This window comes from Pithys albifrons, chromosome 13 (genome assembly GCF_047495875.1).
Source record: "Pithys albifrons albifrons isolate INPA30051 chromosome 13, PitAlb_v1, whole genome shotgun sequence".
Classification (NCBI taxonomy): Eukaryota; Metazoa; Chordata; class Aves; order Passeriformes; family Thamnophilidae; genus Pithys; species Pithys albifrons.
The window spans coordinates 9,374,695-9,402,020 of record NC_092470.1 but is presented as its reverse complement, the minus strand read 5'-3'; the positions used below and the strand labels follow the sequence as shown (position 1 = coordinate 9,402,020).

Sequence of the window (27,326 nt, the reverse complement as noted above, 5' to 3'; positions counted from 1 at the left end):
CTGCACCTAGGCCACTCTGGCAGAGTGGTTAGTTGCCCAGGGCAGCTGCTTGTTGGGACAACAAAATGTACCCCATTAAGTCCCAGATATTGCCTCATGGCCTATTTTAAGTTAGATGGATAAAAGGAGGTGGTGGGTGTTGATCACTGCAGTGTGGAGGAAGGTAAATACATGCAATTTCCCAAGATGAGAACAGCTGAATGGTGGGGCAGAGCAATAGAAGGAAAATCACTAGTTAGGGAAAGGAAGGAGTGACAAGACAACTCCATCACAGGCAGTTGAAAATAACCCAGGTCCTTGCAATTCTTCACTTCCTGAACCCTCTACTCACCAAGCTCTTGTTCTTCACCTCCACGTACCAGAATTTATTTAAACTAAATCCAGCCACACACTTACCATGTAAGGAGAGGGCGCATTGTCATCTGAAACGCTGTAGAATGACACTTCAACTGGCAGAGTCATGTGCGTGGGACAAAAGACTCCACTTGCTCCCACTTCTGCTGTGAAACCCTCCACGATGCCAAGTGGGTCTAAGCGAAAATTCAGGACAGATTCCTAAAAAACAAAAAGCATACAGCTTAGCTTGGAATGCCTCAAATAAAACATAGCAAAATTAAGCAGAAAGCAAGGAAACAAGTCTGTATGAGAATTTGGGTCTTTCATAAGGTGACCTGTCAAAAGTCAACACTAAGACAAAAATCATGAACAACAGAATATTCAGAAAGATCACAGTGGTTTAAGAGAAAGCATCATCCAATTCCTGTCTTTATCCTACTAAAATGGATGCAAAAGCCCACAGAGAACTTTATTGCAACAGAATCCATGCATGATTTTTGACATATGCTATTTGAAAAAAAACCAACCTAGAACAGTACAATACAACCCATTTGACTAGCTATTATTTGCTGTTATTTGATATACTACATGAAGTGAAGAGCTGGAGACTCACTTCAAAAATGTGCTGTTTACTACACTGATTTAACGCAGCTTTTGTGACATATTAAGTAGACCTTAAGAGGGAAAATGTAAATCCTTTTTTCTTGGCAAGTACATTATAAACATGAACAATTACAGGCTATTAAATCTCATTTAAGGCAACAGAACATCTTCAAACTTGACCATAGTGGGAAATAAAAGCTTAAGCATCTCATTGTATCTGATTCTCTGAAACTGAAGATGTCTGTGGCATGAAATAAGTGCTTTTACAGCTGGAAATGAAAACAAATTTTATTCAATTTAGTTAGGAACTTACACATTCTAATAAGGCTGGAATTATTCAAAGCAATGTACTTTTAAAAGCAATACAGAAGAATACTAAAAATACCACAGGAATTCTACAGAATATGCAATACCTCAAAGTTTCCCAGAAGGCTAAGACTTGTTACTGGTGGAGCACTAGAACTTAGAAATGGTTTCCCATGGCTGTCTGGATCACTGTCTCTGTTTATACATTGTTGTGGGCTATTAAAAAAAGACAGAATAAATATAAAGGATAAACACATTTGCTTTTGTCTTCTGGGTATACACAGCTCTAGAAAGACTAATTTACTAACTGTAGTACAAAATGTTATCCTAAAGAAGTAACAGTTGAACACTGCACGTTAGTACTTGAGGAAAACATTTTCTAGTTAACTGAAAAAAAATATTCTCACCAGTTTTACATCACAAGGGGTAAAGACAATAAAAAATTAAGTTGTTCATTAACTCCATTAGCAGGAACCAAAGCATCAGATTATTTTCTCTTGTATGTAGATACTTTTGTCTCATATCCTGAGGATTCCAACTCCCAACTACCATACTAAAAGTTGCTTTGTTACATGTAGTAACATATAAAGGGTCATGGTTGGCTTCTTTCAGAAGTTTAGTTCTCTGAACAAATTAAGGAAAAATGCTTAACATGTTCAACATTAAGAATAAAATATAACACAAAAGTAACACTGATTTGAAGAAGAATCAAAAATCGCTTTCTTTCCTGTTTGAAAATTCAAGTGTATTTGACAGCATATCTACCCCTGCACAGGACAGAATTAATTCTGGCAGCAGCTCTCATACCATGGTCATGTCCCAGAGCTGTGCTGACCTGGAAACTCGCAAGACAACTTGGCAGCTGAGCCTCATGTCAAAAAAAAAGGATTCTTTTGAAAGGAATTCCTTGCCTGTGCTAATGTGCTTTGTTGTTGCATATAGGTATGTACATACATCATGCCTCCCTCAAAATTCCTTGTGTTTCTGGTAAATAAAACATACCTTCTTGCAGACAGACATTTCAAGTGCAGCAGTGATGAATCCAGATCAAAGCACCCCGACTGTGTTTTCCTTTGAGGAACCTCAAGAAGGAAAAAAGATGCTAATTTGAAAACTGAACTGCTAGTACAGACAATTTTGCCAGGTAAGCACATTTTGCCAAGAATTTTCATGACATTACAAAATTATAAAAACAGAGCTGAAGAGAGTAATTCCTATAAATTTTAAACTTAGTGAAGAAAATTCTAGAATTATTAATGACAAGACTGTAAATTCTGATTAACAGGAAATACCTAAATAAAGACATTCAGGAGGCTGATGTCTCTTTGCAACAGTATTTTACTACTGAATTACTTTACTAATAAACAGATGGTAACAATTTCCATCCAATTTCCGTGAAATATGACAGCCTTTATAGGCACTAAAGAATAAAGCATATTATGTTTTGAATACAGAACATCAGTACTTCAGCAATTTTAATTGGTGGGACTACCTGTTTCGTTAAAAGTGCCAACAAGTCCCCAAGAACTGTAACAGTTCCTCAATGTCTGTCTAATCACAGCAGCTTTGTATCACTAAGTCATTCAATGACATCTCTGATTGTGGAAAAATGTACAGTACAAACTGTTCACAGAAACAAAAGCTTTGAAATAATAGGTAATCAGGTATTAAAAACTCACTCAAAAACTCTTAACTGACAAAATGTTAATTTGCACTTAAAATATAAACCTTCAAAATGCTTTCTTTTGTTCTCTAAAATAGCATCAAAGCATTTTTTCCATAGATTTTTCTAATATCACCTTTTGTTAATCTTGATAGGATCTCAACAACTACTTCTTTAATATTTTCTTTCCCAAAATTATTGCTCAGCTTCATCTAAGTTTAACTCTCATTTAAGCAGTTTCCACTCACAAGAGTATTATTCACTGTGACACAGAGTAAATACACACACTTCACCTAGGTATTTTGTCAGATTTTATACCATATACACACATCAGAAGAGCTCCCTTTCTTAATTAAAAATAATTTCAACAATAACTTACAGGGCTTGAAAGCAAAGGCAATCCAGTTCTGGGATGAAAAGCCTTGGTTGAAGTTCCATCCAGGGACTGAAAATTATGCTTCCGCCATGTATTTGTGTATTTTAGAGATGGTGCTTTCTGTTAGCAAAACAAATTTACTCAGATTATCAATTCAGTATTTCAATGGCCAATCATGATAACACTTCCTGCAACAGAGAAGACTCCTGACCCAGGTGATTCTGCATCACACTTGCATGTTATGAAACATTCACATAAATTCCCCTTGACTCAATCTACAATTACACGGACTGCTCAGTAAAGATCATATACCATACTCAGACACTGGTGTATCAATAATAAAAACAGGACACCTAACAGCCTGTGGAAACGGTCATTCATAACACTATGTCCATGCGCGAAATAACACGTTAAACTTAGGAAGGCATAGGGCATACCGACCACGGTACAGAATTACACAGAATCATTTAGGTTGGAAAAGACCTCCAAGATCATCAAGTCCAACCTGTGACCAATCACCTTGTCAACTAGACCATGACACAAAGTGCCACATCCAGTCATTTCTTGGATACCTCCAGGGACAGTGACTCCACCCTGGGCAGCCCATTCCCATGCTAACCCTTTCCATGAAGAAATTCTTCTTGAGCTACTTTGGACCAAGATGACAATAGTAATATGGTGCTTCCCAAGATCAGGCTTAAATCTCTCTTCCTATTGGTCCTTAGCACATACAGGGTACAAGCTATATCTGGCTAGGGGCAGCTACAGGAATTAGTTTCCCCTATGTATTTACCTGTATGTCTGCATTCTTCTGCCGCTCACACTTTACTACGTTGTCTTCTGTAGGCTTCTTCTGAGAAGTACTTTGATGATCAAGGCCCGTTGGGTCTTCATTCTCATCATGTGCAGTTTTTGTTTTATCTTGTTTGGTTTTGTTTTTGAAGCTGTCATGGTCTTTATTTAAATAATTTTCAATACTAATAAGCTGAGTATTTTGCTCATAAATATTTGGGTTTTTTGAGTCTTTATCTAAACACTTGAGCTCATTTTTGTGCAAAGAGTCAGATACTGGCATCACAGTTGCTTTTTTTGTACCTTCAAGTGTTCTGCATTTATCTATCTGTAAATTGTTAAAACTGTCTGTGCCATTGTTCTCACTAACAACTGTTCTTTCTTTAACTTTATTTGTGCAAATCTGTTCATCAATGCTGCTGGAATTTGAACCCTTTGTAATTCTATTGGTTATCTGGTCTTTCTGTGCACAACCAGAATGTATTAATTCGAATTTATCTGGAAATTCAGATTTATTTTCTTTTATACATGATGATGACGTGTGAATGTTACTAAATGCATGAGAAGTTTTATTTGAAGTCTGATGAAATGCATTTTGGACAGCTTCACTGGGTTTTGCTAAAACCAATTTTCTTCTTGCTTGAAGTTTCAGAGAAGTCTTCAATTCCCCATCAAACCTGGATGGACTGATAGGAGTGTCAGGTGTCTTTGTCCCTGATTTACTGCTGTCTTCTAACAAAGAAAAATTGGATTTAGCAGAAGACACAGAAGACGGTTCCTTGCCTTTCTTCAGCAAATTTTGATCTTCGTATGTACTTCGGAAAATTTTTGAAGTAACTGGAGTAGCCTCATGCACTTTGAATGGATGTCCAGCAACAGGAGAAGTAGCTGGATCACAATGAATCAAGTGTTGGGCAATCCTTGCTATCACCTCCTGCCGCTCCTGGAGCAGAGAATTGATCAGGGGATTACTCTCTCCTGCTGACTGACGGCCACAGTGGTTCACTGGAACACGACCATTGAGCAGTGTGACCTCTGGTACTGCTCTAGTTTTGCCTTCACCACCATCTTCTTGTATTGCACTGTCTAAGTTGGCAACAGAAACAGGGGAGGTCTCCTTGCCTTTCCTTGGCAAGTTCTCATCTTCGTAAGTACTCCGAAAAGCTTTTGGTGTAGCCGAGATGTTTTCATGTGTGTTGAATGGACGGCCAGCAACAACTGGTGAAGTAGCTGGATCACAGTGAATCAAATGCTGAGCAATCCTTGCAATGACTTCCTGTCGCTCTTGAAGTAAAGAGCCTATCAAAGGATTGGTTTCTCCAGTGGGCTGAGGAGAGCAATGACTATTTGAAACACGGGAATGAACTAGAGAAAAGGATTTAAAAGTTCTGACTGGTGTTTCATGAGTTTGTGTCTTATTGTCTGCTGTAGCATTATAGCACTGAACTTTAGCCTGCGATGCCCCAAAGTCAGATCCAAGTCCAGTAGATGGATAAAGTTTTAAATTTCTGATAGATGTAGTAAATTCAGGCATCTTTTTTCCATTAAGCAGGCCTTCAGGTGTCCTTGTCCATGTCTGTTTCCCACAAAAACGCTGTGGACTGGAAGTACTGCATTGCTGTGCAGCACTGGAATCACTGTGCTGATGTAACTTACGCTCTTGCATCCGCTTTTCGTAAAAGCTGAGGTTGGTGTGAATACTACAGGTCAGAACTGGGTAGTTCGATTGTCTGGGCAAGGACTGGACGCTGACTCTCAAGGCCACATTGTGAGAAACATTAGGAACAGGAAAGACGTGCTCAGTCGGTGTCTGGGAGAACGTCCATTGCAAGTCCACATCCGCAGCGCTCACCCTGAAACAATACAGAAGGGTGTTTACAGAAATAGCTCAATGAAGCGTCTTTTACTATTTACTTCATAACAGAAATGTCTAAAAAAAAAGCACTAGAGACACTAACAACTGCTATACTTTGCAAAGTACACGAATCCTATAAAACTGCCAAAGTACCAGGCTAACAAGACACCTTCTGAAAGCAAACAGGAAAACAGGAGAAAAGAATGATCTTAAGACAAGCTGCAACAATCTGCAAACAGCAAATGAGTTTTTACCATTTCAGACATACCTGTACAGAATGTTTCGGGGAACAGCACCATGTGAAACACTCAGCCACGCGCTCAGCTGAGAGAAGAAAACAAAGGAGCGAACTGCCAACAAAAGGGTTTTCTCTTCAATAAATCGATCTCCACTCCTAAGACGATTAAAGAGAAACACATGGATGTTGGAAAGAATATTCAGAGAACAATTAGAACACTGTGAGATCTTCAGTGGAAAAATGAGGCACAGCTCCATCAAGTGAAACAATGAAATTCTGAAGATTTCAGAGCCTGATTCATTTCTATCCACATTAAAATTTACTCCATGTAACGTAACAAAAGTTAAATGTATTAAAAGGACTATTTTCAGCTAGGAGCTTTTCACACTCTGCATTGCACAATGCGCACTGCAGAAAGTTTGAGTACAGGAAGACTAAAATCGAAGTGTTTAGATTTCACTAGTAAACAGTGGTTTTCTTAGATCAGTCCTCATGGCAAAGGGCCAGTTCAAAACCACTAACCGATTACTTTAAGGATTTTAATATGACTAGATTCTTGCAACTATCAGCTAATCCTAATATCCAACTTACTGTCGAGGAACTGGCTCCAAAATCCACCTTTCTAACAACAATGCGTCTTGTTTGATTGCAGGATCATTCAAATCATTCCCTTCAGTGGTGGGCCCTTCATCACTATAGCAACAGTCTGGAAGTAGCATCACTTCTACCATGATTGGAATATTGTTCTTCCACAGTAGCATAACCTCTGATCTGGTTCGCCTGGCCTGACGACACTGAGGGAAAGAAGAATGTCAACATACACAAGCAATAAAAATACTAGCCAGCTTTGAATCTGATTTAAAAGCATATTCCAAAGTACTAGAAAAGGATAAGGGTTGAATTGTGCGAATCAGGCTTCATCAAATCAGAGATAGGATTTCAGAGCTATTAAATGAAAAATAATTAACAAATCCTTTATGGTTGCCATTTAAATAACTTCTGTAGAAAATTCAAAATGCACATAAAAATACATTTACTCAACCACTACACTTTGCTACCTTGTAGTTCTCTCTCCACATGGCATCCTCTTGGATAGACACATTCAGGCAGTACCTTTACAAATTCTGTGTCTTGGAGCAGGCTAACTTCTGCATGAACATAACTTAAATTCCCACAGTACTTAAGAACTTCTACTTGAGAGATGGGATGCTCCAACCTTACTTCCAAACACACTGGCTAGATTTGATGTGCTTGTGTTTTTTGGATCACTAACTTTTCAAGAATACCTAGAAAAGCAAAAAGTTCGGCAAGTCAGCCTTCATTTTCTCCAAAGAAACTCCAGACCAAGAATGTCAAGTATAGCACTTGTCATTTGCATAATAAAGACTCAAATAGGTACTGCATTCAGGTAGTCATGCAGAATTTCACGTTCAAGGATAAAAGGCTTAATGATCTCTCATTTTAAGGACAGATCTATTATTAGTAGGATACTGAATTACATACTCATTGAAATGCAGGACTGACAGAAAGCAGTTGTTACTCATGCTTAACTGTGAATTCACTTTGGGGTTCTGGCTGACTTTAATCATGGTAGCAAGGATGCACACCAGGACACTTGAAAGGAGTACCACCATACCTGAGCCAGTTTGTCGCTGCATTCATGCTTAGTTGTTGGTGGCTGACTCGACTGTGCTGGTGGGCAGTGAAACCCCTCTGTTCTGCCCTTGATGGAATACTCTGGTGTCCGACCTTCTGTGATCAACAAGGCCAAGGACACCAGGAACTCCTCAGCTTCATACTCAAAGTATTCATCCAAAGTATCTGCCATTTCAAAAAGACAAAAATTAATGACATCTGCTGCATAACAAGCTTTCAAACTGTTGGCTGACCCTGCAGCTTGTTTCAATTTACACTTGAAATGAGAGAGAGGGAAATGGATCATTGCATCAGACTGGCTGCACTCCCCATAAAGCCCATCACTCCCCACTCTACCACAAAACAACTTTCTTCATCTCCTAACATTGTCACTACAAGAAGACAAAATCAGAAATACTCTTTTATAGAAAGCTTCATGCAGTAACTGGTCAATGCACCAGATTTCAGGAGTGCTGAGAAACAACTGTTTGTGTTTCTACAGCTTCTCTAGAAGAAAAAAGCTTTCCTGGGCTCCAGTGGGAGACATCTGACTAGTATCACATGACAGACGGAAAGAGAAGCCACAATATATCATAGATTAAAAATTGAAGAAGGAGAAAAAGAAATATTTACTTCTATTAGAGAAGAAGTGGGACATTGTGTTCTTTAAGATTTTTATTGTTAATTCGCTCCTGCTGAGAGCAAGGCTTACTTCAGAGATCCATTCTTAGCTACCATTAACACATAGGAAATGTTCCCAAGAAACATACAGAATATTCATTGTTTTGTACCACGGTCAGTCTAAACTTGTGCAAAGAATTAAAACTCAACAAGTCTCTGTAGACAAAGCAGCAGCTGGCGTTGCGCTCTTCATGAAGAGCCCCAGCACACTCAGTTCCTGCAGAGTTGGGACGAACCATTTTATGGTGTTTTGTAGAACATCTTTCTCCTCCTCCTCTCTATCACGAGGATGTCACATATCATTCAAACAGATTCAAGTACAACCAGATCATGTTGTTCCCCTCTCTGCTTCAAAACACTTCAAGCATCAAAATTATTTCATTACTAAAGAGGTTACAGAAAACTCTCTTTTTCAAGAAAGCTAAAATACATTAACTTTCAAGTCTATTATAAGAGGAGCAAAGAAATGCAGACAGAGGCAAGGCTGCCAGCAGTTCTTTACCTTTATTTTTATGCTTTAGGGGAACAAAAGCACATGACACCTTCACAACTTCAGCTTAAATGTCCTCTGTCATCCACCAAAACAAAACTGCCACAGGGACAGAGTTAATTTCTATTCATGTTTCAACTGCTTTGCACAAAATACCTTTCAGAAGTGTTTTTTGCCTTCGTTCCCGAATAGCAGAGCATTTGACAAACATTACAAGGCAGACTTCAGAGATGCATATAAGAATGGACACATGAAACAGAAGCTCCAATTAAATATGCAATTATCTGCATATGCAAATCATAAAGTGTGTAAAAGTAGCTCTTGCATGTACATATTTGCCTAGCCCGGGCTTGCACGCCATGGACCCCAGGGCTTACAGCCTATTTTGAGGGATCTACATAAAGTAAATTAAGAGAAATCAGCCCACTGCCAAGGAACTCTGTTCATTGCACAGGAGCCCTCATCTTTATTGATTCTTTTTTTACCCCATTTTTTACAGGAATGCAGTTACAGAGGTGCTCTGGGTGGCAAGGACAGTTTATAATTGGATGCAGCCAAGAGTAGGGCACTCCTGACCCACACTGCACATGCCACATCTGCACCCACACATCCATGAAAAGGTGCCAGGTGCTGAAGAACAGGGTGCTTCCAGGATCATTCATCCGGCCACTGCCTGCTTTCGGGCAGAAGAAAAGGCAGAGGACAGATTAATTACTCTGGAGGGCCCCATAAGGCATGTGGACAATAATTCATCTGGCATAAGTTAAAATGGTCATTTCTCTGACAGATGGCAGAAAATGACTAATAAAGGGTGCATGAAAGATTAAAGGAATGGCAAATAACAGAGAAGACCAGACACTTAGGTAGTGATATGAGTCACCTACAAAATTAGGCATCTGCAAATTTTTTTTTCCAGCTGAAAGTCTGGTGAACAACAAGCAAGTCATACTTGGGAACAGGAAAATGGAATATGGGAAGACTCTGAAAAGGATTTGTATATACAATAGAAAAAAAAAGTTGAAGCATTATCTCGCTGCTAAGCTCATCTTTGTATGTCCACAGGCCATGCTAATTTCAAGAAAACCACAGCAGGAAAGATCACTACTGGAGTATTTTGCTTACTCTGACATGGAATTTCAACAAATCTAGAAAGTGTTGAACAGGAGTAAAATTAATTAAACAAGAATTGTCTCATGCTTAACAGACTAAACAAAGCTAATTCATCCTTAAAAAACTGTGCAACTAGAGTTCTTTTTAGTTAAAATATGTAGGTGCTGCTTTAATGATAAACCGGCAGGAGAAATGAACCCAACACAAAAGAGATTATAAATCAGAGTTACAATTTAATAAAAATATAACAATAAATGCAATGATACAAATAGAAATTGGTTTTAACCCACAAAACCCAGAAGTATAACCCAGCACCCTGGGGCACAAACAGAATGGTGTTTGTTAGCCCCTGTGCTGAGACCCACATGGTTCCCCTGAGTCCAAAGTAAAAGGAAGGGGAAAACCTGTTGGTGCAGATGATGGTCACTGCAGTCCTGGTGAGGTTCTGATCCTCCTCTGGATCCAATGAGTGGTACCAGAAGTCCCCAAGCCCTCAGGTTCAGGTGGGAACACCCAGTACCTCCCCCAGGGTGGGGAGTTCCACAATGGGTGATCTGACTCTGAGTCATGGAATTGTTGATGGCCCCTTTGCAGACATGACCCCTCAGGCTGGGTGTGAAGGTGCTAACAAGTTCCTGGAGGGGAGTTGTCATAGCTCCTCTCTCACAGGCTTCTTAACACCCAGCTTATAGCCTGAAGGGTTGGGTGCGCCCTGGGCAGCTGCTGCAAATGGTCCATTGTTAACAGTTCATGAGAAATTGCATAGAGGATGACACAGTTTTGGTCACACCCACACAGTGATAAACTGGTCCCAGCTGCTGAACTAGGACAATGTAAAAACACCTATGGTTTTTAAGAAAAAAGTATACAGCGTAATCAAGGTCAGCATGTGCACAGTAATATGTGATACCTGAAAATTTACACTACAGAATTTTAAAAGGCAAGTAACAGTAGAATAGACACGCTCTTTAACTAGTATTAGCAGTTTACCATGGGAAGCAGTAGACCTTCTATTATTTAACTATCTTTTGAAAAAGATAGTCCATAGGTTATCAAAATCCCTGGACGTGACGCAAATTAAAGGTAAATCCTATGGCCTGAGTGCTTCTGCTGAGCAGGGCAGATTTAGGTAAAAAATCCACCCCTTTTTGCATTAAAAATCATCTGATACTGAAGCTTACATTGCATACTTAAAGTGCTCAGTGTCTTCACAGATACATATCACAAGTCGATACAACAAGCCATAGACAGTTTAAGCGTGTCCAATGCAAGATCCAGTGAATACTAAATAAGCAAGATCTAGTGAATAAAGCAAGGTTCATAAATCTGAAATGATCATGGCTCAAGATTCAGATTACATACACCATATTATTTTATGCAAACAGATAAAATTTGCTTTTAATTGTTCCTATACAACAGACACCAATGATGCAAGTTGATGTAATTGAGGAAAAGAGTGGAAAGGCATTTAGAGAAACAGTAAGCTCAGTGTTTAGTTTAAAAAGTCTTACTCTGTGTGTGCTGTAACTGTTTGGTTTTGTGTATAAATTAGCCCTAAGATATATCATATACTGCATATACAATAACCTCAATCCTATAACCTGCCTATAAAATTATTATTATTCTGCTTCATCTCTAGCAATGAAACATGCAAGTATATAGCATAAAATGTGCATCCTAGCAGTGTCTGGGGTTTATCTCCCTTAAAACAGAAAAAAATCCAGTTAGTAGGCACAGGTACATAGGAATTAAAGTAAGAAGGCACTACACCACTTTAATCAATACATTGAAACTAAAGTTTATTGACTTGTTGGTCATAAGAGATAGCAGCAAATGTCAAGAGTACTCTAGGAGGAAAAAGAAAAAACTATAAATTTAGACTGAAGCTACTATGCACAGATCAAAGTGTAGAATAATGGAGAACTGAAACCTGAAGGCACATCATTTTGCCTTCCCTTGCCTCCTTACATACCAACCTCAACAGACTGATTTTCTACACCTTCTGGGCAGATAGAAAAGCCCATTGAACCAGAGATGTCAAAGTGAGTCTTCAAATTCCTGTCCTCTACCATCCACTACACACAGGTACATGAGCACTGGAATAAAGAATACTCACAATTCACCACCCTCTCCCCCCACAAAAAAACTGAATTAGCTCACATCCTGAAACATCAATTAAAGTTAGTTATGTGGTAGTAGGGACTCACAAATCCACTTAACTGTAACCCAAGGACTCTCCCAAAACATCAGTTAATCCAGTTATGCCCAGCTGACTCCTTTCCCAACTAGGTCACACTTGTGCAGACCAACTCCCTTCCCTTTCCTATCACAGCATTTTCTGTAGTAATTACAAAAAATGCTTTCCTGAAATATGTGTATGAGAAGAGCATTTAATCTATTTTCTAGGCTTAGGCAGGAAACAAAAACATTTGGGCACATAACCCATTGTGCTCCAGGTGCCAGCAGAAGACACATTTGGAAGCTGCTGCCCTGTCCTGCCTGGGGACAGCAAGGCACTGAACGGCCCCAGCAGAGCCTCCCCTGCCCTGTGCCATGACCAGGCAGTGGTACAACAGCCCATGCTTATTTTATTGTCCCAGAATCATTCATACTGCACAGCTCACTACATCTACCAAGCTCATCCTCTTCTCAGAAAGACACATTTTTTTTCAGCTTAAAGTATCCATTAATTTCACCAGTTGAAGGCTACTTTCTTCAAGAGTTCATGAAAAAACAATTTTCTTTGAATATGCTCTGCAACAGTCCAAACTTTCCCTGGAAAATCTTTAGGCATCCATAGTGAGTTTTGAAGGCCACCAATTTAAAGTAATCATATTTCTATTTCACTTCTTAGAAGCAAAAGACTAAACAAAATACAGAGTGCTTGGTGTAGGCTGTTGGGACTCCTAGCTGGTGCAAGCCATGCTCCTGCCCTACCCCAGCTGTCCAGTGGGCACTGTGGAATGGTCTCCTACATCTGCTCTCTGTTGCCTTTTTGAAGGGCTAAAAGCATGGCTTAAGTACTTGCATCTTATTTTTTGTAGTTTCAGTACAGGCAGGCCATAAGGATACACTTCAGTCCAAGGGTCCTATGGCAGGAGAGGCAGGGTCAGGTGCACTGGAGGAAAAGGGCTGTCAGTGTCCAGAACCCACCACCTCCCAGCAAAGGCACTGCTCTCTATTGAAAAAATTGCAGCAAAAGCTCTCCCCTCAAAACAGTCAACTCTGAATAACTTTTAGTACCTCACTATTCCAAGAAATAGGTTAAAGGTAGTTCCACATTTTAACAGTAAGGCAGGGATTCAAGAAACTACTATAAAGGAAATGAAACACAATGTAAACGTTTGACTAACAACTTCTCTTCTGGAATTAGAAACACCTACGGATGCTTTGGTTAACTAATTCCATGTTGTGCTTCACTTCAAAAGAAAGTTGCCCTTGAATCCCCCAAATTCATGATTCTCTAAATGAGCAGTCATGTTGTGTCTGAATACTACAAACCCATAATTATATCTGAAGTCACACGCTTCAAAAGCTTTGCAATATTAACAGTTTAGGTATAATTTAAGCTATCAAGAGTTAAAGTCCTGAGATGGCCTACCTGTTTCAAGAAACAAGCTATTAGCTAGTTAAACTCAAGCAATGAACTCTAATGAAATGAACAGGTTACTCACCTTAACTTAGGAACAATCCTATACAGATTTTTTTTACCCACCTTGAAAACTGTCTTACATTCTTATGGCTAAAGATCTTTGACCTCAGAGACTGTCATTGTGAAAATACGAGGAGAGCAGCACAGTGCTTCATCTTACTGTTACTGTCTCCTTACTTTTTCAGGGTACCAAACTGAACCACTACCTGATTATCAAAGCAGTTCAGCTGTAGGTGGAAAATGGCAGCATAGGAACCTGTATTAGAACAGATGCACACCTGCTATTCAAAGAAACTAAAAATACATGCTGTAAAAAGTTGCTGGATCTACTTATTGTCAGGTAGAACTGGAAGACATTCACCTGCTTTTGCACTGTTATGCTAGTTTGTAACTAGAAAAACAAACCAAAGCATACCATCTTATAAGTAAGGAGGGATTTTTAAAATCAACACGCAGCTATGTGGCAGCTGATGAAGTTACTCTAGAGCTCCAGAGCACTAAAAATCAATCAGGTGCAGTGCTGCAGTAATTGCCCTGGTACGTGTGAATCGCTGCCTCTGCCGCTGCTGGATGACTCTCACAGCATCCAGAGCTAATCTCGAGGCAGCTTTACTGTAAATAAAGAGACTGGTCTTAAAACTGGGCTGGGGGGAAAAACAAAGTACAATTCACATTTTACTAAAACATATTCAAGTTCAAACAGCTTAAGTAGAGAAATAAAATCCAGTTAAATTCATTTAAAACTTAAATTTTCTGCAGTCATCTCAGAAACAACTGCTCTCCGAGAGTGTCAAATGCAGACTGTTAAACTGATCTGGGTGTTCCCATCTTGCTTCCTGCGTTTTGGCTGACATCCTATTTTGCCATCACCATACTGCTTACTGAGTCACTTCTCTTCTTCCAACTGTAGCTTTCTATTTTTACCTAAGCAACAACAGTTTAACGTGCTTCTTTTGATTTTTTTGGCATGAAACCAGATTCTAGATCCAATATTTGCATTTTGATCAGGAAAACTGGTTTTATTTTCTCCTAACTGGATAAAGGAGTACATAAGAATCACAAATTGTAAAGTAGGTCAATCATTACAATTTCAACATTTGTATTTAGTACAAGGAAAACAATACCTGAAAACATGAACTCAGAGGCTTATTTCTAACCTCAGTTCACCAAAAGCCAGAAGAGAACATGTATATTCTAAAATACAACTGTCCCACTGTATACTGACAGGGGTATCTAAGTTCTGAAATGTTGGTATAAAGCTGTAAGGTCATCAGTGCTGCAGTGTTTAGCATTTTAAATAGAAGCTAGCTGGGGGCACAGAACATTTGCTTTTTGCTGATCCCTAAACTGAAGGTTATACTTGTACCAACATGCTGTAACTGGACAGGTCCTGAAAGCAAAAAGGACTTGGCTCAGCTAATGCCCTTATTTAACCAATTTCTGTTTTCCTTTACATTACAGTTTCCTACCCAGTGATTATGTTAAATGTGACTACACAAAAAACTCTGAAGTTACACTCTAACAAAACAGAAACACCTATCAGGAGTAGAAAAAGAAATTTCCATTAATTCTTCTCTAGCTTTTTGCATTTTCCCTTATTTAGCTGATGCTCTGCCTAAATTAGATAGTGCTTTAACAAACTGTATGACTTGATAAACCTATCCAAATAAAAAAAAAATTAAATCCCAACAAAGTAACAGGATTTTTAATTCTGCAACTCAAAACTATTTTTCAGATATTTGTTAATTTCTAGAAGAAAACAATTAGAAAAAACAACTCTTTTTGAATTAGTATGTGGCTCTAAGTACAGAATAGACACTCAACTGTAATTGGAAGGGAATAAAGGGTTTATAGTTAGCCTTCATTCACCAGCAATATAGTGATTTACCACTCATGTAAATAGGCTGATATAAATTTTGCAGAATTATATTGAAACCAAATTACTGCAATGCTTCTGTTTTCAGTCCCACCCTAGTTCAGAGGAGGGAGCAAGGGCAGCGTGGGGCTCAGCCCTAGTCCAGCTTCCCAAGCACTGGCACCACAGTGCAAAACTGCATCCAACGTGCTTGGTTTGGGGAGCTCAACAAGTTAAATATCATCCTGGAACAGAAAACAGAGAACACTTAAGCTTAAAGAATAAATCAGAATTTCTTCCTAAGGTGTTTTCTGGGAAAACAACTACAAACTTTTATAATAATAGAGATTTTTCACTATGAAATTTCTAGATATATGTTTGGTTATTTTTTTCCACACTTCCTTCACTGATGTTGATGACTTTCATCAAGGCTTCCCCAGCCAAGGGAACTTTGAAGATGAGAACAATTACCATCTTCACTATGGCTACTCATTAACTCAAGAATGAGCTCAGCAACAACTAGATGGCTAAGGATACAGCCTGGAGGCTTTCATCAACTTACTCAACTTTGGTTGCTGCAAATATACTGCCGTGGCTCCATACCTGCCGTTTTCTTTTCAAAGGAAACTGAACGTGAATTAACAATCAAAAAGCACAAGTATTCAACTAAGCCTCATCTCTTTCTGAAGGCATATCATCCATGTGACAGTTGCAGCATGGCCTTAGGAAGTGTAACTCCATTTGGAAGACATCCCTCCCATTAAACAGGTTGATGGCAGTTCCACATTGAATTCCAGCTGTGATCATGTTTTGTAATACACAAATAAAAGGATCTGCCAGAAATTTTACTTGAGGCCTTAAACACAACACAATTCAAGATGACAGACATAAGTTTCTGCTTTAATTTGTTTAAAAATCCAGCTTGACAAAGATCCAACTATTCATGGATTTCTGTAATATTTTGCACAGAGATTGGTTTAAAAATGGAAAACAGTTAATTTGTGATAATAAATCATTTTCAGATGTTACCAGAAAACAACACAGGCCTATTGAAAAATCCTACAGTAGGTATTCCAATGCTTACAACAGCAGCCCTCTACTTAAAACACAACATCTTTTGCTGACCAGATTTTTGCTGAAGTGTTACTCAGTTTAACCCCCTGTAGCTTATTTTCTTCCCTTTGGAAGAGCATTCATAGGGATGTTGGGTTATACTTGGCAAAAAATGCTGGTTTCTAAAATTTCGTTTTTCTCATTCGGGTATTTCATGCTTTATCTCATCACCTTAAATATTTATTGTGCCCAGAAACTTTGGCAATATACTTTCAAGTGTTCCTGTGCTTATTTTTCCATTAATACTGATAAAATACTTCTGAGGAGCAATGTAAAGTAGACTTCACTGTCAAAAGGATTTTGAGCAAATGATTTGGAAAGGTCATTAAGGGCCTGACAAAATTGCAATGGGAGCGCAAAAAACTGGCTGAGAAACCTGTGTGTGCACAGGTTCCACTCTGGTTTACAACCACCAGGCACAAATTGGTATTCTTCTTCCTTGCAAGAAAAGTAACTGTTACATCATGTGCCCTTTGCTTCAAACCACAGATGGACTTCTTGGAAAATAAACCAGAGGGAATTTGAAAAGTGCTATGTGAGAGCATTGACTCATTTTTGGGTGGAATCAGCAGGGATGCCATAGCCACTGGAGTCAAGGAAACCCCCTAAAAAAAGTACCATGTTGACTTACAGGATCGCCCATTACTAGAAACCTTTCCCTAAGCACTCAGCCTTCAACATAATATTGTTGTCAAGGCAAATGAGGTTTTTTATCAGTACCAAAACACTCAGCCTTCCACACATTACAAAAACTTTCAAGAGCAATAGTCCAACATTCTCATTTTCCTGCTATGGTCAGGTGCCCACAGGCCCAACCAATGGTTTTTAAAAACTATACTACTGAGGAACCTCTTGTATATTGAAAATCTCCTCAAAGATACCTATCAGTATCTATTTTTAATAGATATTGCAATTTCTCAGGTTTACTGTGGTTACAAAAAAAATTAAAAACAAAACAAAACACAACCAAACAACAGTAACCCAGAGAAGACTGTGGGACAAGGGTGGGGAGAAGTCTAAATGTTTTTGAAAAGAAACCCCAACACCTGTGACCTTGTCCAATTTTTGATGAAAGTAGTCTACTGTATTAAAAGACTATTAAAAAACCCAAACAACCCAGACACACAACTCTCCCATACATGATTAGTATGTAATTTCTTCAGGGGCAAGAATTTTGATCATCATCTACATGGCACATTTTAAAAAAGTTTTGGTTTTATTACTTGCATTACAAATTTGGTAAGAGAGCAAAAGAGGTGCTATCAGCAACTTACCAGTGCAACAATAAGCTCTGCACCCACTCAAAAAGCAGCCCCTCTCCCTCAAGGACACACAACACTCAAATATTCTGTTGTCTTTGAGGAACCTGTAAAAACTATAAAGCTATGAATGAATGCCAGCACTGTTACCCAGGTCAGCCAATGGCCCTGATCCAGATAAATGAAGGTTGATTTATTTTTAAATTCTAGAAAGGATGACAGTGTGTGCAGTTTTCCACAAGGCTGAAAGACCTCATGGGCCAGGAATTAAAAATCTGCAACTGCCTGGGCAGTAATGAACACTTAGTTTAATCCAAATCATCAAAATAGTCATTTTACATGCCTAGACCTATTTCATCTGTGCAAGTACTGAATCCCTTGACATATGTAGGTTTTTACCTCTGTTTTCATGCCATTTGAAGAATTGACAGGATCCAGCTGAGTAACATTTATCTTGTTACAGGTCAGATTTACTTTAAGATTTAAAAAAACCAAAACAATCAGACTAATGAAACTCTGGAGCACTGGACCTTGTTAGGTTTTCCCTCCACACATATATGTATCTTGGAAACCACCTTTTTAAAAATTGGGCCCACTTGAATACTGAAATTTCAAATAGCATACTTGCTTGCTTACAAAATTTAAGTGTCTGTTTTCCTTCTCTCCTTCATTCAACCATCCTGCCAGGCTTGCTTTGCAGCTTTGAAAGCACCAGAAACATCCAGCCACCAGGCACCTCACGGAACAAAACTAGTTCATCACAACCCTAGATGCAAGACACCCGTACGAAGTGCCAAAATTAACACTACAAGAGCAAGAATAATAATGTGTATTCACAATGTATCTGCTCCAAACAATTCTCCCTTCAAGGGAAAAAGTGAGTTCACGGATGACTGCGCTGCTGCTGGCACGGAGCGAAGGCAGGCACGGTGGGGCCAGCAGGCAAAAGTCTCCCTGCACAGTGCTGACCTCGAGTCACCCACCATCCCTGGCCTCTGCTCCAAGTTCATTGGCTGCACGTGTGTTTTGTAACACCCTGTACGGCGTATTCTTAGAACATACTTTCCAGAGAACCGAGGGGACAGGGCTCACCCCTCCACGATCACCTCCAACCCAATCTCACCAGCAGCAGCAGCATCCTGCTCCTCAAGATAAACTATCAGTTTATAGAACAGTAAAGGATCCAAACCCTATTTTCATGTGCTCTAAAATCAGGTGACCCGCGAGCCAAGAGACAGAGCAATAAATTATAAGGAAAAACAAAACACTGCACTAAAAATAGTGTACACAAGCAGCCTATGAAAAACAACAGTTTTTATCCAGTCAAAGCTCAAGGCTCTCCCCAGCCTCTTTTGTATCTGTACAAAAACAACTGACATAACAAAGACAGATAAACAAATAAAACCTAACTTTAGTTCCTCCTTGATAATTTGCAAATATATATTTAACTAAAAGTACACAGAAGGGATGGGGGGGGAGCTGAACTTGGGACCAGCCAAAACAGTAATAATGTCCAAGGTAAATATTCAATGAAACTTCAATCAGAAGATGTCAGAATTACTTTCTTTCAAGGAAAATTGCTTCAAGCTGACTTTAGCTCAGATATGTCAAGAAGTCACTATCTGCTACACATCAGCTACTAGCATAGTTCAGGCAACATTAGGATTTGCTCACTTGTCAAGGTTAATAGATTCATTAAATTATTGTGAATGCTCAAGTTAAGCATTAGATTAAAAAAAATAAAACCCCCTCACAAACACTCCAGAATCCCTAAGTATGATACCCCTACTTATTTTGTCAACCTTCTCATTACCAAAAACATTAGAGAGATTTTCTAACAGAAATCAAGAAAGAAAATAGATTTTGTTACTATCAAATGACAGCAAGAAATAATTTTGTTGGAGGAAGACAATATTTTCTTAAGACATAAAGCAGTAAGCACAGAAGATTACAGTCAAAAATATTTTAAATTTCCATTTAGAAATACATGACTACATTGGCTATTACTGTAAACAACTGGCTTTTTGCAATCATTTATCTGCAAGAACTAATAAAAAACACATCTGAGAAATTTTTAGCACAGAACATTTTATTCTTACCATCTGAATTAGTGGCTGATCTTGAAAGGATAAGAATACAGCATGGAAATCCAGACAACAAGTAACCTGCTCTCTTTAAACCCAGAAAAACATGGAAACTGAGTTCACTACACCCTTCTTACTGGGCTGGATCCCTAGGAAATAGCATTTAGAGAATTGCTTTCAGCATAAGTTTGTTTCCCTCTTGACTATGGAAAAACACTGTCTGAAATCCAAAGATTTCCCTCAGAGATAAATTCTTCACAGTCCTAGCTGTGATGAAACTGGAAAGAAGCCCTGCCAGTGGGGACCTCTGGGCCGGACATAGCCCATGTGAATGTCACCCAGGCTTGGGCTAACAGATGGCAGTGCTTTATCTGCCTGCTCAGGAAGCGCCAGCAGTGCCCGCAGGATTTCTCATGGAATTCATCACCAAAAACAAGTGTAAAAAAAACACAGACAAGATAATGCCTCACTACCATCCTGCCTTGTAAGGAAGGTTCGTCTGGTTGGTGTCTAACAGGAAACCATATTTTCCTGTTGTCTTTTTTGTCTCTTTTTTTTTGCTTTCGATATTCTCCATGGCTTACCACCATTCCTGTTGTCACCAACTCATTACTGCAGTAAACTGGCCTCTGATTACTTTAATCACTAGTACTTACTCACCCTGCATTGTCCTGCAGTTGGAAAGAACACTCTTGATTAAAATGACTCTGCTTTCCAGCTTCTGGGTTATGGTGATAAAGGCTTGTTAGCCTGTGTGCTGGGAGCACAGTTTATCTGTTTCATCAGTATTATCCCTTTGTTTCGTCACAGCCCTCTATTGGACGCCATTGATTTTATGTTTGATACTTGCCTAAGGTCTGAGGTGAGGAGAGTCTTTTGTTCCATGCTTGTATAATACCCAGGAAAATGTGATACCCAAGTGTGACTCAATTTGTATCGCAAGTAACAAGTCATCTTCAGGAATTTGTTTCCCTTCCCTTTAAGTTCCATTATGACCGAGTTACACACCTGGAGGCTGAAGAAGTCCAGATCCATCTAACACAGCAATAGAATACATCGAAAACAGAGTTTGAGAATATAGTGGCTTGGGACACATCTGTGGGAAGTACTTCATTCTATAAAGAAGCTACTGGTGCAGTGCAAGACCACAAGCATAGAGGCACCTCACAAATGCAGTGAGGAAACTACAAGTTCTTAACAGCATTGATAAAATAGACTTACAACAGGTTGTTTATGCTTTATGTATTCAGTAACATACATAGGTTTTGTTCATGACTTTCTACATCAAAACCCGCCCTCCCACAGTTTCAGTGCCAGGAAGTTTAGTCTATACCTACAATCCTTCAGGTGCCCTACCCTAAAAAGAGATATTGACACTTCTAGTTTGAATTTACATCTATAGTAGGTACCTGTAGAGTATCTTTGCTATAAAAATAGAGAGATTGAGCACTTAGAGTCTTTCTAGCATCCTGCTCACACAGCCAAAGGCAAGCACCTCAGTAAAAAGGGCAAAACTCCTGGCTGCACCTGCAAGTCCGATGAAAAGCCACAACCACCCCACCAGATACAGGCTTTTCCATACCCCTCTGTACCATACCCAGGTAAAATGCACAGAGTTTCCTACCTCCTCTTCCCTTTCCCCCTTGCAGTGCTATTCCAGTTGCAGTAGACAATTTTCATGTTAAGTTAAATGAAAAGGATTCAGTGAGATCTGCTCAGATTATAAACTTTTGTATTTATACTAATGCTTAACTGCCAGGCATTCTAAAGTATACAGTACTTCAGACATCATTTAGAAAGATGTTAGAGGAACTGAAATATGCAAGGCCTCTAGGAATTCATATCCACTTTCTCTTAGTTTACTTTTTCTCCTTCTCCAGCTGGTTTGCTTTGCCTTTTAAAATTTATTTTAAAGTCATAAAACCAACAAGTTATCTTCGGTTTCATAAACTTTGCTAAAACTGAAGAGAAAAAAGTATTAGTTACCATGGCAGCAGTGAGGAGTCGCTGGGTCAGGATGCAGAGAACTTCTCTTGTTCTGTCTCATCATTTGCATCAGAAGTTCAGCCATCTGTTATTAACTATTTAACAACAGTCTTGCTTGTTAGCACTGGTGCTTGCTATTTAAGTCTCTCCATGTTCAACCCTTTTGCAAATCTCCTAATTAATCTGGAAATTCATCTGAAGGCTCAGTTATCTTTCAGGTAGGATGACTACCATTGCTTCAACTTGGCCAATACTCTCCTTTCTCTCCAAGGAAAAAGAATACACTTATGCAGACATCAACCTCCAGAAGCAGCAGCTTTATTGTTAGACATCAATTTGGAAAGAATTTCATCAGACAGTAGATGATGTGGCTGAATTCTAAGACGCACTATATAGCTCCTATTTAAGCATAGTCCACTTCCCAAGTTCCACAGCATCCCTCAATCTTCTTTATCCCATCTTCTTGACATTGCAAAAGAAAATAGTTTTGTAATTTTATTTCAGAGCATAAATAGCATCTACTCAACTATGTGCTGCTATCAAGCAAACACTGCCTTTTATCCTCTGAGAGAATCTGAAATATATTTGTCTACTAGCTGTATACATTAAGAAAACAAAAATTAGTTAGGCATTTCCAAGCTTAGAATTTTTGGAGTTAAAAATATCTTACCTTATCTTGACTTCAATATCTTCATTCAAATCTGCATGACCTAAAACAATGTAGTGACTCTTTCTGAATCCAGCCCTAGGAATGCAGGCCAGTCTTGTTGCTTCTCACTCATCATACCCTCAGAAGAAAGTAGGAGGCTTACAATGACAAAAGGGAACAACATGACTGTTTCTTTTACTGTCCCTAAAACTACTTCAAAAATAAATAAAAAAAGAGTACTAGGAGCAAGCAAGAGGCCTTCAGCAGGAAGTGCTTGTTTCAGTCATTTAACACCCTAACATATGCTAAGAGCACTCTGTTCACAGGTACAGTCAGTAAGACTCAGATGCTCCAAACTTCTAAAGTGAAAGAAAAATTTGAAACATACTTACATGGGAATATGGAAAGAGTTGCAGAGCATCAGAAATCTAATTCCCACATTCAAATAAGTAAGGATTTTCCAGGCTGGTCTTTCATTCAGATGACAAGCAGACCAGCAGCCTGTTATGTGCACTAGCGATTTCAGTGCAGCAGGACATGGTGCAGAGACAGCACTGGCCAAGATGCCTTCTCAGACTACAAAGATGACAGATTTGATAGATCCAACCACACGTGTATGATCTGATATAATGCAGTGCTTTAGAGACCCAGAACAAGAACACAGTGTCATTACTTCGAGGTCCCATGAGAATGATGCAACTGAACTGTCTGAAAGTACCTGAAAAGGTTTTCCTTTCAGCACATTCAGGCAAATTCACCACTGCAGATATTCAATTTCACATGTGAAGGCTTGGTGAACTACATCCAGGGCAGCTTTCTGGCTATCAGACCACGTCAACTCAAGAGATTTGGTCCAACTCCAAGAAGCTGTGTGAACACTGATGGCATACCTAAACCCAAGATAAATACAGTCATGGGGAAGAACTGTTAAGCACATTTTCTACCTACATACAAGGTACCTACTAGTGCTACTGAGCTGCAATTCTTTTTTCCCCCCGGAGTAACTGAAAAATAAGAAAATGAGAAACAAACCAGAGTGTGTAAATGCACTGATAATAATAAAGCTTTTCAAGAGTATTCACAAGGAAAAGAGATAGAAACACTCAGGAATTCAATAATTTTATTTTAATGGACAACACATTAAACATTATGGTATGCAGGTTAAGTAGGAGCTGATACTTCTATTTTATTACAACATTATGTCAGTTAGAAGTCACACCTACAAGCTGGAAACTTCTGCAGCACTGCTGCTAGAACAGAACTAGCAATGAGGATAATTAAAAAAGCACACAGGTAAAAAAGCACAGGACTTGTTACGAGTGTCCTCAGGTGAGGAATGTAGATTAAGAACACCATTATTTTATCTGAAATACAGAAAAAGACAAAACAAAAAGCCCAGAGCAAACTATTTTCCTAACATCTGACCTCTTCTACTGCAGTTTCTTTTTGTATTTGTCTTCTCTTTATGCTACTTGATCTCCTAAAACTTTGATGTTACCAACCATTCATTGTCATCTAAGTGGTGGGTAATATATCTTGTGGAACTTTGTCAGAACATGTTTGACCACCCAAAATCCTCCTCCTAGCTAGTGAGGCTACTGCCAGCTTCAGTAGGTTTTTTTCTGTATGTGCGGTCCAGGTTATTTACAGGATGGGGAAGGCACAAGCCTAGCAGACCCAGGGGAGAGGCCGTACTTCTTCATGAGAAATGCAAGGAGCTCTGAGAGATGAAATTGCCGACGGTGGAGCAGCATGAAGCTCCTCAGGTAATTTTTCCAATGCTATTATTAACCTTCACTTACAACACCTGCCCTTAAACGGTTAAACAGTAACCTGCAAAAGTAAAAAAGTTACAAAAGAGACAATATGCTTCCCATCTAAAAAAATTTCTGGGAAAGTGGCCAGGCCCGTAAAATTGTTTTTAAATTTTATTTGGGAGGATAAATGAGGACATTACAACTCTCAAGCTCTGTAAAAGACTGCACAATTTAAAATGGACACCAGATCCTACTATGGAATTCTGAATACATAAAACAAAAAGAACATTTTTGATGGTTTTAGAATTGAACTGTGTCACACAGCACAATCCAGCTATTTACAAATTTCCACATTGTACGTCATGTTATTAAGCCTTAACAGTCTTCTGGTACTCTAAAGAATAAAACATTAGAGAGGGTCAAAATTGAAAGGCCTAACAGAATTTCAGCCAAGAACTTAGTTTGCCTCCCTTTTTCCTAATACATGGCCTTTTCCCACAGAGTAAAATGGCAGACATATTTAAAATTTAATATATTCAATAATGAAATTTCACTTTGTCCTCTCAAAAATTCCTTTCTACTTTATAAAGTAATGCCTCAGTGATTGTAAGCCAAAAGTCCACACAAAACATAATGGAATCATTCCTCTTCCTGTGTCAGGAGGTGGACATCTAATGTCAGCAGGCTCACTTAAACTAGAGCTCTGGTACTTTTCAGAGGAATATTAACAAGGCCTAGACATAGGATGAAAACATATGCAAGTACCTGATTCAAACAACATTCGCATATTTAGATAACAAGTTTGCATAAAAAGTAATGGATAATGCTCAATTCTGCATTAAGTTCAGTATGCTATTCAATAAGCTTTAAACATAACATATAGTTGAACAACCAGTAAGCTGCTAATTAAAAATACATATTTGTATTGCCCCCAAAGCTGACATATTTGCATCAGCCTCATTTGCCCCAAGACAAACAAGCAGTGGCAAAGGGCTGATAATGTTTCATGCATTGTTTCTAGCAGAAATCAAAATACTGTAATAGTTTCCTCCTGCTGGAGAAAAAAAAAAAGAGGAGAGAGAAACTTGACCTACATAACGAGGCACAGAAGAAACTCAGTTAAGCTTCAGGGTGTTTTTGGGAGGGGGGAGAGGTTTTTTTTCTCCATAACAATGAAGAGTCAAACAGTTACATATGGCTACGCTAACTACAACTGTTAGCACATCTGACGCTTAACCACAGTCTCACTTCTAGGGTTTAAAAGTCCTCCCCTCCTGTTCCAGGACATTTAATACTCTTGCCCGAACAATGTCGTGAACGAATCGATTTAATTTTTAGGCTGTCCATTACTTTTCTGTAAAGGGAGGTTAAAGAAGGAAGAAAAAACCCAAAACACCAAAACCACCACCCACCACAACTCACAAAACCCAGCCTTTCACAGGCTCAGTATACGGAAGGGAAGGAAGAATGTCTGGTTTGGGTTTCTAAAGGAACTGTTTACAGACTCAAACGGAGAGGCAAACTACAGTATAGGTGGATTTAAAAACACCTTTCGCAGACAACCACCACCACCAGCAGCCGATTACTCTCAGTTACACAGCTTGAACTTGTTCCACGCCCGGGAAAGCCTGTCCGGGCCGGTGCCACCGCGGCCCTCCAGCCTCCCCCCGCCGCTGCCCCGTGCCCTCCCGCGCCGCCCCTTGGCCCCGGCTCGGTGACACCTCGGCCCGGGGCCCCCGCGGGGCTCCCTGCCCTACACACCTTCTCGGCGCGGCCCGGCGCTCCCGCAGCGAGCCCCGCAGCGCCGGCGCGGGTGGGTGGGTGCCCACGGCATCCTCCACAAAGGAGGCAGAGTAGGGGCGCGCATAGCAACAGGCCCGGCCGCCGATTGGCCCCGCCGGGCGAGCGCCGGCCCCCTCGGCACGGCCCGGCACAGCCCGGCCCGGCCCCCGCGCCCGCCCGCCCAGGGCAGGTGAGCCGCGCGGGGGGCACGGTCGGCGGAAACCACCGGCGCTGAAGCGGCGCTGCTGAACCAGGACCGGCGGTGCGGGACACGCGTGGGAGCGCGGCGGTGCCGGGGCGCGCACCCCCCGCCCTGCCCCGGACACCGCGGCGGTGGGAGCTGCGCACCCACACACCGGGCACGGGCACAGGCACCGCACACCCCGCACCGGGCACCGGGCACCCCGCACCGGGCACTGGCACTGCGCATTCCGCACCGGGCATGGGCACTGCGCACCCCGCACCAGGCACGGGCACTGCGCATCCCGCACCGGGCACTGCGCACCCCGCACCAGGCACGGGCACTGCGCACCCCGCACCGCGACACGCCACGACCAGCGAGAACAGCTGCCGTGCGTCTGTGCGCGGGCACTACACACGGAATGTTCCCGCACAGCACCGGCTTGAGGAGCCAGCCCGAGCTGCGGTGTGTGTGCGAGGTGATGAATATTTACATCTGGAGTGGAAAAAGTCGCCGGTCCGCCCTCCTGCCGGCCAGCGAACTTCCCACTGCGCTTTTTCCACTGCTCAGCCCACTCGGGAGTGGCTCGGCTGCCTCATTCCACTGACCCTCACGGCACACGCAGTGGGGAGAAGGAACTCCCGTCCCAGCTCTCCCTGCACTGCTGTAGTTCTTACTTCAGTATTTTTAATGGGCACTTTTGAGGACTAATTTGAGGTTGTTTCACAAGAGCAGTCTCATAACATCATGTACTATTCTAGTTGCAGTCTAAACAACATGCTGTCTACATTAAACAATTTCATCCAGTTCCTACCTATTTAGAAGTACTAAAGTCAGATGACATTCACCATATTAAACATAATCAGCACAAAAAACCCTATCTTACTCTCAGCCTAACCACATCACAAAACAAGACTAAAACT

At 40.2% G+C, this 27,326-nt stretch overlaps 1 protein-coding gene and 1 long non-coding RNA gene across 3 annotated transcripts in view; both read right to left on the bottom strand.

The window, feature by feature from the left end:
- ATOSA (atos homolog A) overlaps positions 1-27,326 on the bottom strand; it is a 47,919-nt gene that overhangs the window by 8,478 nt on the left and 12,115 nt on the right. For both annotated transcript variants that reach the window (XM_071568458.1, XM_071568457.1), the window contains 8 exons: positions 7,806-7,990; positions 6,761-6,963; positions 6,200-6,325; positions 4,078-5,929; positions 3,288-3,404; positions 2,248-2,327; positions 1,353-1,461; positions 397-555 (listed from right to left, as the gene is read on the bottom strand). In XM_071568458.1, coding sequence (XP_071424559.1) covers positions 397-555; positions 1,353-1,461; positions 2,248-2,327; positions 3,288-3,404; positions 4,078-5,929; positions 6,200-6,325; positions 6,761-6,963; positions 7,806-7,990 — 2,831 coding nt within the window. The remainder of the gene's footprint in view (positions 1-396; positions 556-1,352; positions 1,462-2,247; positions 2,328-3,287; positions 3,405-4,077; positions 5,930-6,199; positions 6,326-6,760; positions 6,964-7,805; positions 7,991-27,326) is intronic.
- On the bottom strand, positions 20,134-26,311 carry LOC139677960 (uncharacterized). The gene is made up of 3 exons (XR_011698939.1): positions 26,202-26,311; positions 22,035-23,573; positions 20,134-21,083 (listed from the first exon to the last, which is right to left on the bottom strand). It is a non-coding gene; the product is annotated as an uncharacterized lncRNA (long non-coding RNA).